Genomic DNA, 21,334 nt, shown 5'->3' with positions numbered 1-21,334 from the left:
CTCCCTACTGTAATATGAGCTATGTGTGAGCAGGCAGAGACTCAGGCAGGAAGTGATGACACACCAAGTTAATATGGCAGCTGCTATCCTAAACAAACAGTGAGAGCTTCTAGAGCTGTTTACTCAGGTATGGTAAAGCATTCTGCAGAATAAATATAGTGTTATAGCTTGCACTATTTTGGCTAATCTATTGGCAATAAACTGCTTTGGTAGCGTTCCTTCTCCTTTAATTATGTGGCCATTCAAATTTTAATTGCTAAATCGATAAATTGATATGCACCTTGAGTTAAACACTGTTCTATTGTATAAAGGATTCATTATATTAATGGGGGGGGGGGCAGAGAGACACAACCTAAACAGCACGGGATCAATTTTTGGGTTCCAACCCATAGGTAAAGAATCCATGACTTATCCAAATGTTTAACTTACAAAAACTCAAGGGCATTTGAAAAACGTATCACATCAAATAGAACTTGGCCCATTATTGCTTACACTGGTGATATAATATTATAACAGTCACTCTCTAATTGTTATATATTATGTAGCGGAGCATTATAATTTATTATATACTTTCCTTAAGAATAAAATATCTGGCAACCAATACTCAGTAGGATCTGGCATAAAGGCAGCCTGAAATACACAACTATGAACAATCCACTGAAACAATGTAAAACAGGTTGCATAATAACACATTTTCATTTCTTTTTTTCCAACTCACTTGTGACCAATCTCATGTGCAATGGTAAATGCAGAACCCAAGCCAATGTCTTCATTAATACTGCAGCTCCTCTCCGGCTCACACATTCCAGCCACAGAGGCCAAGCCTGAATAAACAGAAAGAGACACAAAGGGTCAAACCAAGGTGTTTCAGACTTATAAATGCTCGGATTCTTTTTAATAACCTCCACATATAGAAGTTGCAGTTGGCAAGAGGTTAACTTTCTAGTCATTTACAAAATCACTGGGGGGAATTTCACTTTGCAGGCTAGACATTAATATTTTTTGAACTGCAGTCAGTGCTGGAAAATGTCTAGACTAGGGGTTAGATTTATAAATTTTACTTCTGGTAACTTGGGACCACCTAGTAACATGAGCCAAGAGAGGGAATTCAACAAAGTATTTCTACTTTAACATTCTTGAGGCTGCAGAAAGTAAAAAAAAAAATGTCCACTTATTTTTCTTCTGAGATCTGTTTAAGTTTAGTGGTTTCAGAAAAAAAAAGCACAAGCAAGTTTTTATTTGCCAAAAAAGACAGTGATAAGAAATGTAAATAAATAAACACAAGATAGATATATTTTTTGTTAAAGCTTTATAAAGCCAAGCAGAAAGGTATTAGGATTTTTTTCCTTATAGACCAGCAACAGAGATGGTGACAGAGAGCCAGTTTAAGTAAAAACAGAGGTCAGATGGGAAAAGTAATATGTTTAAATATTATACTATAAGGGTTTTTCATGATATGGCTGCAAAACTGCACCAGGCAAACAGTACCAGTGCTACACTAAAGCTGGCCATAGATGTTGAGATTTTTAAAAGATCAGATCCTCATCGTGAGACCACGATTTTCTCGGAACGATCATACGAATTGACCATCAACTAAAAAGACCAATTTGCCAGGAAAACAAAGGGGAGCTGCCTGCTTGGCCCTGCAAACATAGATAGATTGCACTGGGACCGACAAAGATTTTTTGACCTGGCCGATCATTTTCCTGACAGATGTCGGCCGAAAAATTGTAAGATATACGATCGTTCGAATCCCACTAACCGCACGATAATTTTCCAAGGATTGGTCGGACTTCCCTAAAATCGGTCGTTCGGCGTCGCGTCTATGGGGAGCTTTTATTTGCTATTGTTGTTCCCAGATTTTCTGGTCGCACCGCCCTGTTGTAAGTTACGGTTGCCACCTGTTCTGTTTCCACACAGACAACCCTGTTTCTGGTAAGGGGAGTTGACGGGTGAAATAAGGAAATCTGGACATGACATTTAAGTGAATGACATGCCAATTAGCTAATTGCTTATCACCACATCATCAATCCCCCCCCCACGTCAACTGCCCCACCTCCTACATCATCTGTTCTGCCCCTGACATAATGCTCCTCCCCCTAACGTCACATGTTCTGCCCCCGACATCAACGCTCCGCCCCCCATGTGACCCAGCCCGCCCCCAATGTCACTCAACACACCCCCTGCCCGTTTTCCCAAAACAATAAAGGTGGCAACCCTATTGTAAGTGCTAGGCTCCTTTTGCTTATGGGTGCCATGTTGCTCTACTTGAATGGCACACAATACAAGGGCATATAAGTTTATGGCCATGTCACACCCACAAGGTAGAGTCCTGCAGCGGGCGGGTTACCCACAAAAAAAGCGGCTACCCTGCGGAATGAGGGTAGGATTTTCAGTTGCAGGTATAGATGTGGGTCTGCTGGTCTCGGGTCTGGTTGCAGGTCTCATCTAAATTTCTTACCTTATTTTATAGTGTCTATATTTTAGTCCTTTTAGAATTTTACAAAACTTGTTTCTGTCCCGCCCACTTTTGATGATGTCACTTCCGGTTTGCAGCAACATAACTTCCTGTTGATGTTGATCAGCCGGTTGCTAGTCGTGTTGCAGATAAGGCAGTTGCGGGTCTGGGTCGTGGCTCAAAGTGGGTAAATATGCAGGTTGCAATTCAGGTCAAGGGCTGCGGGTTTGGGTCAGATCCGGGTCTTATAAATTAGTTCTGCGCAGGACTCTACCACATGGCACTACTTCCTCTATGAACGTGCAGTTTAATAACGGACACTAATTTGTGTGTCTCAGTTAACTGGCCTAAATTTTGCAACCAACTGCAGCGGGTGTAAATGAGCAGAAATTCTGGGTATGAATAATGCATTGTGGGTCCAAATGAAACAGCAAACTGCAATTTTTTTTGCAGTTTCCAAACCTTTACTAAATGGGCCCTTATCGCATATAATGATATCAGCATAGCCACAGACCATGGCCCAAAAAAATTAAGCTTAGCAATGCATTCATTAACATAAACAAAGGTTTGGTGCTTGAAAAATTGGTATAGACCATTTGGACCTTGATCTATTTTATTTATAAACTTTGCCATAGGCAAACGTCCTATGATTTTTTTTCAGTCATTCTGGCTCTTAGTGACACCAATTTGATGGGAAAAAACAGGAACAACAATCCTAGATAAAATATTTCAAAATTGAATGTAGAAAAGTAGACCAAGACCTACTTTACTTTGCAGAGTGGTCTTCATGGATAAAAAATAAATACAGAAAAAGGGCTCTTTATTAACATGCCTACCATCCACAGGTCAAAAGGCAAATGTAGCACAATATTAAAGCAGCAAACATGGCAGACCATTTGTGTACAGGTATGGGACCTCTTATCTAGAATGCTCGGGAACGGAGGCTTTCCGGATAACAGATATTTTTCTGTAATTTGGATCTTCATACCTTAAGTTCACTAGAAAATCATGTAAACATTAAGTAACCCCAATAGGCTGATTTTGCTTCCAATAAGGATTAATTATATCTTAGTTGGAATCAAGTGCAAGCTACGGTTTTATTATTACAGAGAAAAAGGAAATAATTTAAAAAAATTTGGATTATTTGGACAAAATGGAGTCTATGGGAGATGGCCTTCCTGTAATTCAGAGATTTCTGGATAATGGATCCCATACCTGTATACATGGCCTAAATGAGGGATACCCAGTATAAGCATATACTGTACTTCAACAAATGTCAAGTCAATAGATGCCAGGTCAGGAATCTTATCGTGAATGTTTGCTGATGTTTCACAAGGCCCAGTGGTATAGATGATACTGTCATAGAAATATGGGGGATAGGCATCATCAACTGGGGCAGTTGTGAGGGAAAGCTAGTGTTTTTGAGAAATAAAATGTGTGCCAGCTTTATTCAGAAGAGTAAAAAGAGAACCATTCCTTGCTCGCTAATTTAAATAACGGTTGATACAATAAACGGCATAACTGTGCAGTATTTTACCGGCGGGACTGAAAGGACCATACATTCCAATTTACTGCCTGTTACTTCTTGGAAAAATACACACTTGGATGAGAGCATACCCATAGGAGAAGAGAGTTCCTTCATCGCACTAAAGTCTAAATGCCCCATTACAAAATAATCCACTGACATGTTTGTTCAGAATGCATAATGAGCTCTTAAAATGTCAGCGTATGATTGGATTGGCATGTATTTTGTTTCCTGCTAAGGCAACCTGTGATTTGTTACAAACTGGATGAGCCCAAGATGTTTAAGTTTTAATACTGCAGAAGTAAATCAAATGGAGCCAAAACACAGCAGCATAAAATAATGTACTATACTATAAAATAATTTAATACATTTCTGTTAAGTCACTTATATGGGAATTTAATCCAACCCCAAATGTATATTTGGCATCCAACACCAGATGTTACACAGCGACTGCTTTAAAATGAAATGTTAGCGCAGTGATGCAAAGAAAATGGAGCACATGCCTAAAGTCCATATACTCCTAAAACCCTTTCAGGGAAGAATCACTAAAGGGCGAGTGGCCGGCGATAGCGACAATTTGCCAGAAATCCCATCCACAGGGACATCGACAGGCGTAGAGGATAATTCGCTAGCGAAAGAGACCGTTAATAAAAAATACTGGAACTTATGTATAGGTAGACACAGCAAATTCTCACAAATACTTTTTTAAAGAAGAGAACATGACATGGAAAAGCATGTTCAATATTATTCAATTGAACTCTTGCGGCTCCTTTTTCTTTTCTTTTTGCTGTATTCGCTGAACATCAAATCAACGTAATCAAAATATTTTAATCATATGTCACACCTTGGTCTTCCAAAGCTGCCATACCTGTTTCTACTGTTTGGAATGCTTCAATAATTAACTTTGTCTTTATCACTTTCTTTGATTTAGTAATTTCAACTCTTAGAAAAAGCTTGCTGCAATTGATACATATATTAAATTCATAGTTATTAATACTAACTGAAAAATATTAAATTTAGTGCCCCCCCCCCTCCAAAAAACAAGCATTGATGCACTTACCAAGAGTCCCGCAAGGCTTGTTTTTATATGTACAGATGTCATACCTGTTGGAGAGATAAAACAATTAGTACTCGCGGTTCCCGATTCTTTATATTCAACAATAAAATGCACCTTGACATATTTTAGCTTAAAAGCTGCTGTTTTTCTTTTTATCTAGCCTTTTACAATCAAGTTACTGACTTATTTCTGCTGATTTAGCAATATGCTCTACACTACTGTCAATTACCTGAGCTTAGGAAGTGACTCAAATTATACAGGGAATTATCAATAAAAATTACAAGGGAGATTAATAATTAATTCAGATTTATATTACATGGCAGCATAGAAACCAGTGCATCTGGCATCAGAATTAATAGCTATAACTTCAGCTTTATGACAGAAGAAACCTCATTTTCTGCTACTGTTTTGACTTCTATATGACTTCAGATGATTCTTAGCTTAGTTTTTTTACAGTGTCAGACTGGCCCACAGGGATACCAGGAAAACTCCAGGTGGGCCCAGGTGTCAGTGGACCCTCATGCTGATAAACATTTGGCCTATTTCATGGCCATTCACCATTTCTACAAGAACAAAGAGGCTAAATAGATGGAATAATAGTTTATAGTAAGTAAATAACAGAAACTAGGAGAATAGAGGCTAAGAGAGGAAAGTAAGAATAATAGTTGGCCCCTAGTCTAAGATTTTTTGGTGGGCCCCTGGTCTAAGGTTCTTGAGTGGGCCCCTGGAGTCCCAGTCCAACACAGTTTTTTTGTTTTACATCAGCCTAAAATACACTGAGCATGTGCAGTGTCCATGGCACACAAAGGAAGATCTATCAATATCAAAGTCAGAAACTGCTATTGGTTAAAGGAAAACTAAACCCCAAAATGAATACTTAAGCAACAGTTTATATCATATTAAGTGGCATATTAAAAGAATCTTACCAAACTGGACTATATATTTAAGTAAATATTGTCCTTTTACTTCTCTTGCCTTGAACTACAATTTTGTGAGGGTGTGTGTGCTGCCTCAGAGATCACCTGACCAGAAATACTACAACTCTAAATGTAACAGGAAGAAGCGTTGAAGCAAAAGACAGAACTCTGTCTGTTAATTGGCTCATGTGACCTAACAAGTATGGTTTGTCGGTATGTTTGTGTGCACCGTGAATTATATGATGCCAGGAGGCGTCCCTTATTCTATTTATGATTACCCAATGGCACATACTACTATAAAAATATATCATTATGAAAATGGTTTATTTACATGAAGCAGGGTTTTACATACGAGCTGTGTTATGCAATATTTTTTTTAGAGAGACCTACATTGTTTGGGGGTATAGTTTTCCTTTAACTAAAGGAATGGAACATGATACTGTATACTGTTAAAGGGCTGCTGAACCTCTACATAAAATAAAGCATTTATGTATTAATTTTTAGGTTTTAGTTCTTATTAAAAGCTATTTTAAGTATTTTTTTTTTTGTTGGATTGATTTGGTTCAATTTGTGGTTTAATTTATTTATTTCTAGAGAGTTCATGGTATGCGAGATAGATACCCGTAAATATTCCTTTTCCTTTTTTAGGTTGGTGTTAAGTTTATTAAGACCCGTAGCACTGTTACATTGGACTGTACGAGTAGACTTGGGCCCATTATTGACAATGATAAAGGGTCTTATCATATTTTAACTGCACAGATAGATGCAGCTCAATTCTATTGGTCCATATCTATATACACTTCCAATGATCATTTAACATTTTAACCAGTCGTATTACAATGAATTCAATATCCCAAGTCACAAATTACAGTATAGTATGGGATCCATTATCAGAAATATGTTATCCAGAAAGCTCTGAATTTCTGGAAGGCATCTCCCATAGACTCCATAAAAAGCCAATAACTCAGGTGCTCAGCATTCTGGATAAAGGCTCCATACCTGCTAAAATATCTTTACATTTTTGCTTCCAATCTTCTATACCAATTAAATTCAGTGACATTTTAACACCATTTGTTATGAATAGCCCTAAAGCTGACCAGACACATAAAGATCTAGTAATCTGGCCATGCTCCCATGTGAGCAGATCTTTGCCAAAACAGTAAACCCAAGTGGTTGGCCAAATTGGCCTTACCTACAATTGGTCACATAAGGGGCTCATGAAGAGCCATCTGCTTTTGACCTCATGGGCTATTGCAGAATTGACTAATATGAATACTATATAATAATGAGATCCAATAAGATATAGACAGAGAAGGCAATCACTTTTGGACCATCTTCAGACAAATAGGCCACTTTGTCAAGACAGTCTGTGTCTATGTATGGCCCTTCTAACTTATAACGAATTGGCAGTTTCAACCACTCCTATTCATTTTGAAAATTTGGAACAGCACCATAAATGTGGTTTTAAAACTTATTTCATCAAGTGAACCCATCAACATATCCATCAACATATTGCACCATATCAGTACAATGCTCATGTCACAAATCTATTTAAGTTCCAACAACTCTAGTATGTGCAATTTCAGCAAGCTGGCACAAACTGTTAAGTATATTTACAGATTTAAACTACTGTTCAACTGGACAGCAACCAATCATGTAAAAATAAATCATTTCTTATGTTTAAGAAAACCCTTTGCCCTACTCAATACAGCTGCATAAAATATGGTAAAGGAAGCCTGTCACACATTATGGGTCATATGTCAATGCCTTATAAATAACAGATGATAATAACAATAACCAGTGAAGAATCAATTTTCCACAAAATGGTCTATAAATTACTCAAAATCCTTAGTTATTTGTTTAGGTTTATATTGTAAAGTTACTATATAATATAGGTAGAATATTTGTGGGTGATTTGCCTCAAGTTCAATCCTATAAGTAACAAAATTACATACCATTTATGGGATAAAATAGAAATATGTCATAAAAATATAATAAGAAAAGTAATCCATTATATCTCCCATAGACTAATAAATTTTTTTAAAATGATTCCCCTTTTCTCCGTAATAATAAAACAATATATTGTACTTGATCCCATCTAAGATATAATTGATCCTTACTGGAGACAAAACAATTCAATTTTTATTTAATTTTTAAATATTTTTTTTAGCAGACTTAAGGAGATCTAAATTACAGAAAGATCCCTTATCTGGAAAGCTCTAGTTCCAGAGCATTATGGATATGCCCCATACCAGAATATCCACATCTGAAAATACGTTAATATTTCAATTGTTAGAATTGTGTGAGCCTAACTAAATATGGTGGCCTAAAATAACTAGGGATGCACTGAATCCAAGATTCGGTTTGGGATTGGGCCAATATTTGGCCTTTTTCAGCAGGATTCAGCCAAATCCAGGTGCTTGGCCAAACTGAATCCGAATCCAAAATATCATGTGACTTTTTGTCACACAAACAAGTAAATTTAACAGAACACTGTGCACAAGGTTCTCTTTCTGCCTAATTTACATATACCAATTAGGGGTCAGATTCAGTTCGGTACTTGGTCAAATCCTAAAATAGTGGATTTGGTGCATTCCTAAAAATAACAAGAATCATATAATTAAATGAATTAAACTGGCTAAGTGGTCATGCACAATTCTGTTGAGGGCTAAAGTAATAACTATTGTCATACATGTCTATTGAACGATGTGGATTCTATCCCCATAAAGTTAACTCATATTTAACTAAATATCTGTGGTAGATACACGTTACATACTGTCTGACTGTGTAGGAGACATATCTCCTGCAACATTTCCACTGTGCTCCAGTCAGTCTACTTTCCAACTCAGCAGGAACCATGAGAGAAATTAGTCATATCTGACAAATCACATTAGGTTAAACAGTGAACGTTCAAAGACAATTTAGGTGGGGCATTGACCCCTTAAACTTTCGTAATCCATTAACCAAGATTGGATAAAGAGAATTATCATCAATGTCTATAGATCGATCAATAATTAATTATCAGACAGCTTAACCCATTCTAGGGCACAAGGATCCCCATAAACTGAATAAACAAAGATAAAAAAATAACCGGCACAAGTAACCCCTTTTCTTCCACTCAGCGCTCAAGCTGAACCCTCCGTTTAGGGTTTTAAAGAGGGGGGGCTCCAAGGAGAAAGTTTTGAGGCACCGGAGGAAGATGGGCCTATCCACAATAAAGAACGGGAGCAAAAAAGAGATGCTTAATGTGGACGCTCATAGCAGTCTATCACTTTAAAACATATGGGAATGGCTTCATACTTGAGATAGAGAAAAGTCGTGATATGCCTTTTAATTGATCAATCTTGTTTACCCTTGTAATTAAAAATCTTTTGCAAAAAAGATGGTTGCCTTTTTAGGAAAAGAGAAAACATGACTGCTATTAGTATTAATTTCAAATTTAATGAGCAGAACTAAGTTGGAGCTGGACTGTATTTGGGGTAAGGGAAGCAATTGTCCCCTTTTGAGACTTATTGAAGACCATTCTCATGGTTTGCCATCCTTAAGGAATAACTGATCAGAAATAAAATACTGAAATTGATGAATCACCTCTGCAACTGTGCTTTTATGTTACTAATTAAAAACAATATATTTCAAATACACATTTTAGTTTTTGTGTAAAAACCTGTGACTTTTAATTACACTCGCTAACTATGATAAACAATAATAAACTTTGCTTTATTGAAGTGAGAGGTAATAGAGAAAAAAATACATGCTAAAAGCTGTTAACATTTTCTTGATTTCTTAACAAAGTACAAAATGTTGTAATGTTAAGAATAGGAACCCAAGGGCATGCTGCCAAATGTGCTAGTGACTTAGTAGCTTTCTTGGCAAGGCAATGCATACGTTTAGTTCTTTAAAACATTTACATCTGCCAAAACATGAATGAATAAACAAATTTAATCGTGCTGGCAACAAAGGCATAAAAGCAAATGATGCTGAGAGAGACTGACTTAAATGAAGTAAAATGTTTCAAAATTTCACACAAAGTTTTTCTTACATCACAATTAATAAACAAGTGGATGCAAGATTTGTGGAGCATTGAGTATATCGCCAATGAGATAATCGAAGTAATGGGGGCATTGAGCAGGCAAGAGAGGGATACCTTCACAGAACAAAACCAGAGGCAGAATGCTCATTTACTTACCAGAAACCTAGTGAAGTCAACTAGAGCAATTGGCTTAGCCAAGTCTAATAAAGTTAGAAAACGTGTCAAATTTGCTATGGGTTACTGCACTGGTCTTGACTTGCATGGTATATTAATTAAGTTCAGCAAAGAACTGGAGAGTTGTTTGCTCTTGTGGCCCTTATTTTGAGACTGAAATTAGGTTATACTAAGGGCATTACATTAGCTAAAAGTCAGAACAAGATATTAATACTTCACTGAAAGACTAAACAAAGTAAAACAGTGATGTGCTCAAGGGAAAAAAGTATTACTTTACTTCATTATAAACCACTTAAAAATGCACCTTGTATTTGCAACTTTAGATAAAGAACTAACTCGGAAAATGGTCAGGAAACGAAGGAAATGGAAAATAAAAGAAGAGAAAAGAAAAGAAAGGAAGAATGTGGCAGCTCTAATTACAGACACCAAACTTAAATTCCCATTTTAGGGGCCCATTTATTATTGTTGTTGTTTTAAACCTCGATTTCTTTCTGGTCGAGGTTTTCGGGCGAATACTCACATTTTTCACGGGAAATTTTTTTTTTAGAGATTTATCATACCCCAAAGCTGCTAAAAATCATAATACAAAAATAAGCCATCGCACACCTGACGCGCTCATGTACAAATCAATGGCAGATGTCCCTGAAGTTGTTTCTTGACATGATCTGCGCTAGCTAATCCGAAAAAGAGTTTTTGCAGTGAAAATTTAATATAATCAAGTTTTCGGATCATTGATTATATGATACGAATTGATGCTTGATTTTGTCGTGACGTTTTGTCGCTCCAGTTTTTTTGAGAAAAATTATTGATAAACAAGCTCAATTCGAGTTAGGTCGACTGTTTTCAGAAAATAATGAGATAAATTCGAGTAAATCAGCTCCATAAAGTCAACATGATATTATAACTGGATTTGTTCTCACTGTAAAGGTAAAGATATAATGAAAGCAGCTAAATATACAACTAGCTATATTCAATGTAAATATCTATTAGAGGATTTTTAAAGACAGACATCAGTTTTACCCACCAATATATAATACATAATTAATTTCCCTGAATTTACATTTTACTGGATCTTACACCATGTTATCCTGGTCCCCTGCAAAAAATGTAAAATGAGGGTTTACTTTTCTGAGTATGTAGTAAGTAATGTTTTGAGTAAGAAATTGTATATGCATGTATACCGTTTTGAAAACAAGTTTAGAAAAATTGATAACAGAATGTTCCCCACCCCCCAAAAAAACAGATACAATCTAAAATCAAAGAATCTTTTGTAAAGGATTAATTATGGTGAACTTACAACGGTATCAGCAGGAAGTAAACATGAGCAACTCATTAAAGGGTTTTAAAAAAAAAATTGAGCGCCCTCATATGTTTTATATTTCACAAATGACCAATAGCTTAGGTATCATGAATGTCTCATAGTGTCTAAGACCAGAGTTATATGTCCATAAGCTTGCTGAGTCATTAGAGGGCATGAACTCAGATATAAGGCTCTGTTTCAAAACAGATGTCTTAATTTGAGACACATGTGAATTTTAGCCTTTTTAACAATTCCAGCTTTGCCCTAAATTCAAGGCACTGAATGCATCTGGTGCAAACTGATGTATAAAAGAAAGCTCTTCCATTGCTATCAAACGAATGTTACTTTTATAAAAATGGATTGATGACTTTGCACATAAAATTACTCCATCTTCCCTTTTAACGCTTTTTTCCCCCAGTAACATGACCATAAGAACAAGACTGTATTGCGTTTGTTAGTTAACAGATCTTTGGTGTTAAAAAAAAAACAACCATGTTCAAAAGAAAAAACTATAACAGTCTTTGAAAGATTGACAAAAGCCAAGGGCAAAATGAGTAATAGTTGTTACAGCCATGTCAAGACTGGGCCTGCCAGGGAACCGGATATCCAGTACTCATGCTCACCACAATTAGGTTTAACAGTGCTAAGAGGCAGATTTATTACATTCAAATTTAAGTTTTTACAACAATTACATTTTTTAAAAAAAAAAAAAAAAAAATTCAAATAGGAATTTATGTTTTGAAAAGACACAGTCATGAGATTTAATAGGCACAAAAAAACCAAAACTTCAAATATAAAACATTGGCCTCTTGTAGAGGTTAATAGGAATTATATTAGCAAACTTTAAGCTATTTTTCAGTTTGTGTTTTTGAGATCAATTTCAAAATTTGTATTTTTGTATTTGAACGTCTAACGTTTTTTGATGCTCAACATTTTTTTCCCCCATTGGAGTCTATGAGGCATAATTTTTAAATTCATTTCAAAATTCAATTTTGAAAATTCAAATTAAAAATTTACTGTTCGAACCTTAGCAAATCTGCCCCTATATGTGCTACATAGAGCTATGGTTAAAATATAAGTAAGGGTTGATCTGAATCGGCTTGCCTGGGGCCTACTAGGGCCTTGGACAACAGGGAGATCCTTGGGTACTCTGGAAATCCAGTATGATATTTCACTTAAAGGAATTGCTCAGTGTAAAAATAAAAACTTGGTAAATAGATAGGCTGTGCAAAATAAAAAAATATTCTAATATAGTTAGTTAGGCAAAAATGTAATGTATAAAGGCTGGAGTGACTGGATGTGTAACATAATAGCCAGAACATTACTTCCTGCTTTTCAGCTCTCTTGCTTTACACTGACTGGTTATACTGATTACCAAGCAGTAACCAATCAGTGACTCGAGGAGGGGCCACATGGGTCATATCTGTTGCTTTTGAATCTGAGCTGCATGCTGAGGATCAATTGCAAACTCACTGAACAGATATGTACCCTGTGGTCCCCCTTCAAGTCAACGACTAACTCAGAGTTAGAGAGCTGACGAGCAGGAAGTAGTGTTCTGGCTATTGTGTTACACATCCAGTCACTCCAGCCTTTATAAATTACATTATTGGCTAACTAACTATATTAGAAACATTTTTTATTTTGCACAGCCTATCTATTTACACAGTTTTTATTTTTACACTGAACTGTTCCTTTAAGACAATACTGGTCAGAAACTTTAAATGGAAAACAACTTACTCCCCTTCTTTCCTGGGTCTAAGTGTCAATTTTCTTACAATAGCTATGCAAAATTAGAATGCAAATTAAATTCTAACACTGAAAGTATATATATTGTGTATTTATATGTATATATACAGACCATGTAGCTACCCTCAATGTATATTCTGATCTGATCCCTTTCTTTGGCCACATTATTTGCATGTGTTTTACTTAGCCAATCTATAGTGCAGGGGTTAAACTAGTTCCTTTAATGGTACTGTCCACAGCTGCGCCTTTGTGTGCATTGTGGAATCTCTGGATTGTACTGACAAAGGGTAAAGAGCAAAATCAGCAAGAATGAAATGACTCCTTAAGAAAAAAAAGGATTTGCTTATGCTTATGCTGCAGGACTATGTAACCCCTACCTACCTAAGATATAGAAGTAAAATGAATGGTAACTGTGAGATGTTGAAGATATAACCATGCAGGGCTCCTATTTAGGGCCAATTACTTCATGCCAGTGACAAAAGAAAGTATTAGAGGGGCAAGTTTGAATTACCTGAAATGATAAATAAAAATCAGGGCTGCTTATTTAGGACGTACAATTTATTGCGTACAATGTGTCATAAGTAGGGATGCACCAAATCCACTATTTTGGATTCAACCGAACCCCCTGAATCCTTCGTGAAAGATTCGGCCAAATACCGAACCAATTTTTACTTCCTTGTTTTGTAACAAAAAATCACGCAATTTCCCTCCCCGCTGCTAATTTGCATATGCGCATTAGGATTCGGATTCGGTTTGGACGGCAAGAAGGATTTGGCCGAATCCAAATCCTGCTGAAAAAGGCCGAATCCCGAACCAAATCCTGGATTCGGTGCATCCCTAGTCATAAGCATCATATAGTAAGGGTTGGGGCAGGTCACTGTACACAGTGGCAAGTTTTCTAGGCCAGAATTAAAATGTAAAACAAAAAATTGCAATAAAATAAAAACTATTGCTCAGATGTGCCTCTTCAATTTAATTTGTCAGTTTAAAATAAAGTTCCCTTCCTTTAGCATTGTATGCATATTTTTCTGCAGGCATATTTCCCACTGGATTCTCATTTTGGAATGCAATGTTTTTAACTGGAATTCCAGCAAAATAGCAACCAAAAAAACATATAAGGTCAAAGTCCTGTCCAAAGTTAACCATGGCCTAAATATGATATGAATGTTACAGTATTTTTTAACAGCAGCTATAAAATACCACTTTCAGTCTTTCTATAACAAATGCTACGATTTATATGCATTTGAAAATACAAGTGACAATAGCCACACAGTTTGACCAAATAATGATTTATCAGGGAGATTGGCATAACCTAAACTCTTATGTTTATGTTTTTCATTGAAAATTTAAGAGAATAACTATGCAATTATTTTATCCAATAAGATGTGTAGTTGCAAAGCTTATTGGATAAAAAATGCTTTTGAGTAGCTTTTACACAATTGTACTAAATCTATCCATTTCTATGAAAATTTTCATAGAAATGGATATATTTAATTAAAAAGCACAGATAGGTGATTTTGTGTTTTTTTTTTAATTGTTACTGAAAATAACTACAACCCTATTTTCACATACTTCGTTTAACAGACTTTCAAAAAAAACCTTCAAGTGAAATTTCGTTTCCCCACTAATCTCTAGAAATTTGTATTTTTCCCATTTTTTTTTTAAAAGCTCTAAAAAATTTGAGCTTTATTAAATGTAAAAACCACAAAAAACACTAATACAAAACTTCACCAGGTAAAAGTTGTAGAAGTCCAATAGAAGTCAATGGGAGTTGCGCTGATCTAATTGGACCATTTTAAATCAATTTGGACTTTTAGAGGTTTTCAGATTTTTTTTGCACTAGCAATTGTCCAAAAAACTCAAATATTTAGAGGTATTTGCATTAGCATTGTTCAGCGTTATTTTCGCTTCGTACTTTTTAAATTTCAATCTTAATAAATGTCATGACATTCATGGTTTTTAGAGAAAGTGAGTTAGTCGTAGTTTCAAAAACCTCTAAAACCACTAAAATCCAACCTTTGATAAATAGTCCTGCCTCCACATGTCACAGTTAATGAGATCTAATTAAAATCTTACTTAGCTGCTTGAGGTGAACCTGACCAGGAGACAACAGCATCTCTGTAAAGAAGCTGTGAGAGGGAGGCAGAGGGTTGTAATGCAGATTTGGAGATAAATAGGTTGCTATATGTATAACAAACAAAGACAATATGTAGCCAGGATGGTTAACACTAAGTGGCAGATTTATTAAGGGTTGGATTGAAAATTCTCTAATTTTTTTACAGTCAAAACTCTCAAATTCGAACAGTAAATAATTCAAACTTGATTCAAATCTTAATTCGAATTTCGAGATTTAGCAAACCTTGGCCCTTTTAAAAAAAATAAATTAATTTGACTATTCGCCACCTAAAACCTGTCATGTTTATGTATAAATCAATGGGAGAGGGTCCAGGAACCAATTTGAAGATGTAACTAGCCTTCCTGACATTCAAGGTTTTTTTCGGAGAAAAAACTCGAATCAAATTTTCGATATTCGATTCTTTATTAAATAACCCCCAATTGAATTTCCAGTACATTCGAATTTATTAGAGTAAAAAAAAAACCTCAAATGAATTCAAAAATCGACCTTTGATAAATGTGCCTCCAAGCTTTAGTCTATAATATAATGAATACGACATTGGGTATCATGACAAAGACATAAATCAGTCATTTCACTACCAAAAAGTAAAGCATGGGGCCCATGAGTGCATTTGTTTTTTGTTTTGCTACACTGGATCTGTCCTGTCCTACTTTAACAACTTCCCAGTGAACCTCATAAGCTATATCCTGAAGTTAATGGGCTGTTAAGATTTTAGAGCTTCTGTAGGCCTACTGTAAATCCCAGATCCCTTATGGAGAACTGAAAAGCCCTAATGAAAATGTTACCCAGGTGATGGAACATGAAACCTTACACTTTACCTTTTCCAGGCTAATAAACCGGACACAGTGCTCACACTGAAAACAGATGGTGCACATTTTCATCAGCTTCAAGCTACATTGATATCCTATTTATATGACTGCTGGGAAATATGCTTGATAAGCAATATTAAGAAGCATGGGACGTGCAAAGTTGCGAATTTAGTCTGAAAATGTCTTTCTTGAAGAATAATACCTATAAATCACTTCAACATCAGTAAAAAAAAATTGTCAGTTTTATATCTAAATTGCATGTGAACATTTCTTTTGTTCGCTGAATTAATAGGCTTCCAAGACATATCTCTAAGCTGGTGGTGCTACAAGACTCAATACTGATGTCACTTTGAGTAACAGGCAAACCCATCTGCCAGAATAATGGATTCCTTTTCTTTAGGATAAACAGTATAATCTTTAGTGAACAGCATGCAATGTGGTTGTCTCCTTTATGAACATATGATTTTGCTGAGCCAATACATACAGACATAATGCGACTGTAACTGCATATTAAACCATCCATATAAAGACCAATTCGCCCAAACAAGCCAAGCCATTCCTATACCACAGTCAAGACTGCAAGTGCTACTTTGATGCTTAAAGGGGAAGGAAACCTAGTCGGCGCAAACCCCCACCCCCCCTCCCGTTTGTTGCCCACCCTCCCTCCTCCCCCCTGGCCTACCCGTCCTGCTGGGCAAATGCCCCTAACTTGTTACTTACCCCTCTGCGCAGGTCCAGTCCAGGGAGTTCACCGACGACATCTTCTTCCACGCGATCTTCTTCCTGCTGTGAACGGCGTTTTGGCGCATGCGCAGTAGGATCATTTCGTCGGTACGGATCTATTGTGCATGCGCCAAAAGTCACGCGCATGCGCAGTAGATCGTACCGGCGAAATGATCCTACTGCGCATGCGCCGTTCAAAGCAGGAAGAAGATCGCGTGGAAGAAGATGTCGTCGGTGAACTCCCTGGACTGGACCTGCGCAGAAGGGTAAGTAACAAGTTAGGGGCATTTGCCCAGCGGAACGGGTAGGCCAGGGGGGAGGAGGGAGGGTGGGCAACAAACGGGAGGGGGGTGGGGGGTTTGCGCCGACTAGGTTTCCTTCCCCTTTAAGGTGGTCCTAATTAGTACTGAAAAGAAGTGAGTTACAGCATACAGGAAGTGCCCTGACATCCAACAAACACAGTCGTGAAAGGCAACCTAATGTATTAAATTTATAAACAATTTTCCTGAAGACATCACAATGAGGGGGACAAAAGACACTATGGGCACAAGAAAGTTTTGTACTGTTAAATATTTAGGGGCAGATTTATTAAAAGTCGAGTTGTTTTCTTCCACGAAAAATGTGAGTTTTTGAGGGTATTTTTGAGTCATAAATCCCTTTTTCACATTAAAAAAAAAACTAGAATTTTCTGTTATTTATTATACCCCCACCCTAGAAATAGCTCGAAACCAAAATACACTGTTGAGGTCATATAGAAATCAATGGCCGAGGTCCCTTGAACTATTTGAAGATGTTAATGTCCTTTAAGATTTTTGAGTTTCTTTCGGTGGGTTTTTTTAGTGGAAAACTCAATTAATTTGAGCTTTCAGATTTTTCACCCGAAACTTGCTGATTTGAGTTTTTCCTTAAATTGGAAACCAGTCGAGTTGTGAGTTCATTCAAGTTCATTTGTGGTCTAAAAAAGCTCACACAGCTCTAAAATTCGACCTTTGATAAATAACCGCCTTAATATGACAGTTGATTCTAGATATTAGTTTATCATTTTAAGTATACATTTTAGCCAATTTTCCCTTTACTTCCCTGCAGGCCAGGGTGCCCATACGTTACTAATATGAGGTCTACTTTTAGTTATGATTTCCCATTATGATCTGCATCCATAAAAGCTTTGTTAGCATTCTGTTCCATGGAAAATATGACTTAAATCTTGATTTAAGGGAAAAGGTATATTGCTATATCTAACAAACTATTTCTTATGTAACCATAACATAATAGATATCTGAGTGAAAAGCATTAAATAGGTGGGTGATTTAGACAAGCTGCTTGAGTGTCTTGAGATCTACATAATCACCAACTAAAGGTCTACTGGTAGATCCCGATCTTTTGGACACCCCTGCTGTAGGCTGTGTGCATAGTCAGTTCTTTAACAAAACAGATTCTCTTGCCATGTTTTCCATAACTTAGAAACATTCTTTCATCAAGATTCCCTATTCTTGCTGATGAAAAGTAGCATTACAGCATGGTACCACCATCTTTACTTCGTGAATTAAGGAAATCTTGATTAGTATTGACTATCTCTATACAACTATTTAGGATCTCAGACTTTTACTATTCACTTTTTATGGTGTTGCAGCTTGTGAATGCTTGCCAAGTCTTACATTTTTTCAGAATTCATCACAAGTAATAAGGGGATTCTTCTTATCATGTTAACTATTTGCAATAGGGTCAGAAAGAGAAGTAGGAAGAACATGTGCTGATGACACATTGGAAGGGATGGGTGCGCAATTTCATAGGGGTGAGTCACTAACAGGGAGGGTGTTTGGTAGCAGCTGGCGGGGAGCAAGTGGCATTGGACTGGCAGTGGTCAGAGAGGGCACTAGGCCAAGTAGTATTGCCTTGGATGCCAGTACTACTTGGCCTGGCTCTGATTTGCCATTGCTGAAAACATGTGATATCTCAAGATAGGTCAAATAAATAGGTAATTAAAGTACAGGTATATTGTAAAGTAGGTTATGTTGAGAAATTCAAATCACTTAACTTGCTGGGATGCTTTTTCATCCCCTTTATTGTTTATGGATCAGAGTCTAGGCAAGCATGCAACTTTGTCTCAAGGACTCAAGATACCCTGTCACATCAATAAGAATGCTATACCAAATAAAAAAGTACATCCTCCCATCTTTTCTGAAAAACATCCAACAACACTGCTGGCAGTTGGCAGGCATATCCCTGAAAGGATAAAATGTTTTATATAGAAAGAAACATGGACATAATTAAAGACAGATAGGGTAGGTATCTTGAGGTACAACTGCAAAGAGACGAGTAATTGCTAGGGCTCTGAAATAAAACATATATGGGGGAATATAATAAAAGTCAGTAACAGAAAAATATTCACAATGCAAAAAGTTATGCCTTTTTACGAACAAATTTGCCTTTGTGTGAATTTAATATAACTTTTGCGGAAACTGTTTAGCAACCACTTCCGTCAGGGGAAGAAGGTTTGCAGATTTTATAGTTTGCACCAGTGTGCAGTGAATGTAATAAAACTTCTAACTGAAAAAGTTGGTACATTTGCTCCAAAAGATTACTGGGGTTATGTAATAAAGGGCACTAATTTTGCCCAGGAACAGTAACCCATAACAAACAACCAGCAGGTAGCATTTACTAGTCACCTGTTTAAAGGAGAAGGAAAGGCTAAAATTAAGTAAGCTTTATCAGAAAGGTCTATAAAAATACACCAGTAAACTCTCAAAGTAATGCTCTGAGTCAAAAGAAACACAGCATTTCTTTCCTTCTATTGTGTACTCATGGGCTTCTGTATCAGACTTCCTGTTTTGAGCTTAAACCTCCAGGGCAGGGCTTGAGCATGCTCAGTTTGCTCCTCTCCCCCTCCCACCTCCCATCCCTGCTGTAATCTGAGCTCAGAGCTGTAAGTGAGCAGGGAGAGACAAAGGCAGGAAGTGATGTCACACCAAGCTTATATGGCAGCTTCTATCCTAAACAAACAGAGACAGTGTCTAGAGCTGTTTACTCGGGTACGGTAAAGCATTCTGCAGAATAAATATAGCATTCTAGCTTGCACTGTTGTGGCTAATCTGTTGGCAATAAACTGTCTTGGAGCTTTCCTTCTCCTTTAAATGTAAGAATCTTATTGGTTTTCATTGCACTGTGAAATGTGAATTTTTTTCTTATTTGTGCAAATTCTTTTGCTCTTTGCAACTTTTAGTACAGTAAATTCCCCCCATTAGTGATTTCCAGTTAAGGGACAAGGGGGTCCTATGTATGGAGACCCATCAGAAAAGGCAGATTCCTGATGGTCTGCTTTTAACTTATATAAGTGATACATTTTAACACCAGAAGACCCCCCAATTGGAAATTCTCCCGATAAAGCATGAAGAATCATGTCACAACTGAAATAAACCAATACGTTTCTTCGTAACCCTCATGAGTTGAAGCCTGGCAGCAGCCTGAGTTACATCAGTTTAAAATTACTCAGTCATACGTCTAAAAGCTAGACTTGGCTAGAAAGGTTTATTTTCTGAGAAAATATTTGAGAATGACATTTAAAAGAACTGCACCATCAAGAGTTTGTAATTTTGCAGACCATTTTAGATGCTCTAAATTTACAATGAAAAAGCAGATCCAAAATGCAAAATCAATTATAATTTTTTTAACTAGAACTACAATAAAATGGATTTTAAGAAACATCTAAATTGAAGAACATTCCTAAAGAATCCTAAAAAGATCCTCAAATATCATCTCAAGCAGATTACTTTCCAAAATAGACTGATAATTTGGGAAACTTTACAGCTGTCCTAACAAAGACATGTCTAAAAGTGCATTTTGCCATCTCAAAATGGAATGGAATGGAAGGGGATGCTAACCTTTGGATTACCTTAAGGTAATAGATAGACCTACTCTAAGAAATTATTTCAATGGGTCTTCGTTATTTATTTTGTATTTTATTTCCAGCCAGCAACTGACCATGTGGTTGTCATAGTCACAGAGAGTTCCATTTTATTTTTATCCATATTTTTAACAGCATATTTTTATTTCAAGGCACTCTCCCCTATTGATTTGTCCTAGCTGACAGTATTATGCTTTTTGTGGCCACCTTTTTTTCCTAAGGCATTTAATAGCATATTTCCTGGGAAGACCCATGTTTTTAATTGCTACAGCTCCAACATAAATTAGTATTTTGTAATTTTAAGGGCAATGACAGGACATTGCCTCTCCTGGTCCGATAATACATCTAATGTATAATCCTCTAAATACAAAAACTGGTGATCATTGAATGAAAAATGTGTGGTGATTGATCTGCCTTAAAGGATAAATAAACCTTTAAAATAAGTGAATGTAAAATTGACAGGGTTGCTTTTCTAAGCACTTTTGTAATTGGCATGCATTATTTATTTTCTTTTTATTCCAAGATATTAAGGGATACATGTGCTGTTAATAGGAATG

The 21,334-nt window shown here is 36.5% G+C and overlaps 1 protein-coding gene across 4 annotated transcripts in view; it reads right to left on the bottom strand.

Moving 5' to 3' along the window:
• LOC108718130 (A disintegrin and metalloproteinase with thrombospondin motifs 6) overlaps positions 1–21,334 on the bottom strand; it is a 184,017-nt gene that overhangs the window by 102,076 nt on the left and 60,607 nt on the right. For all 4 annotated transcript variants that reach the window (XM_018265770.2, XM_041569141.1, XM_041569149.1 and 1 more), the window contains 2 exons: positions 5,044–5,087; positions 719–824 (listed from right to left, as the gene is read on the bottom strand). In XM_018265770.2, the coding sequence (XP_018121259.1) occupies positions 719–824; positions 5,044–5,087 (150 nt within the window). The remainder of the gene's footprint in view (positions 1–718; positions 825–5,043; positions 5,088–21,334) is intronic.

Source organism: Xenopus laevis, chromosome 1L, assembly GCF_017654675.1.
Source record: "Xenopus laevis strain J_2021 chromosome 1L, Xenopus_laevis_v10.1, whole genome shotgun sequence".
Taxonomy (NCBI): domain Eukaryota; kingdom Metazoa; phylum Chordata; class Amphibia; order Anura; family Pipidae; genus Xenopus; species Xenopus laevis.
This window is presented reverse-complemented; position numbering and strand designations above follow the sequence as displayed.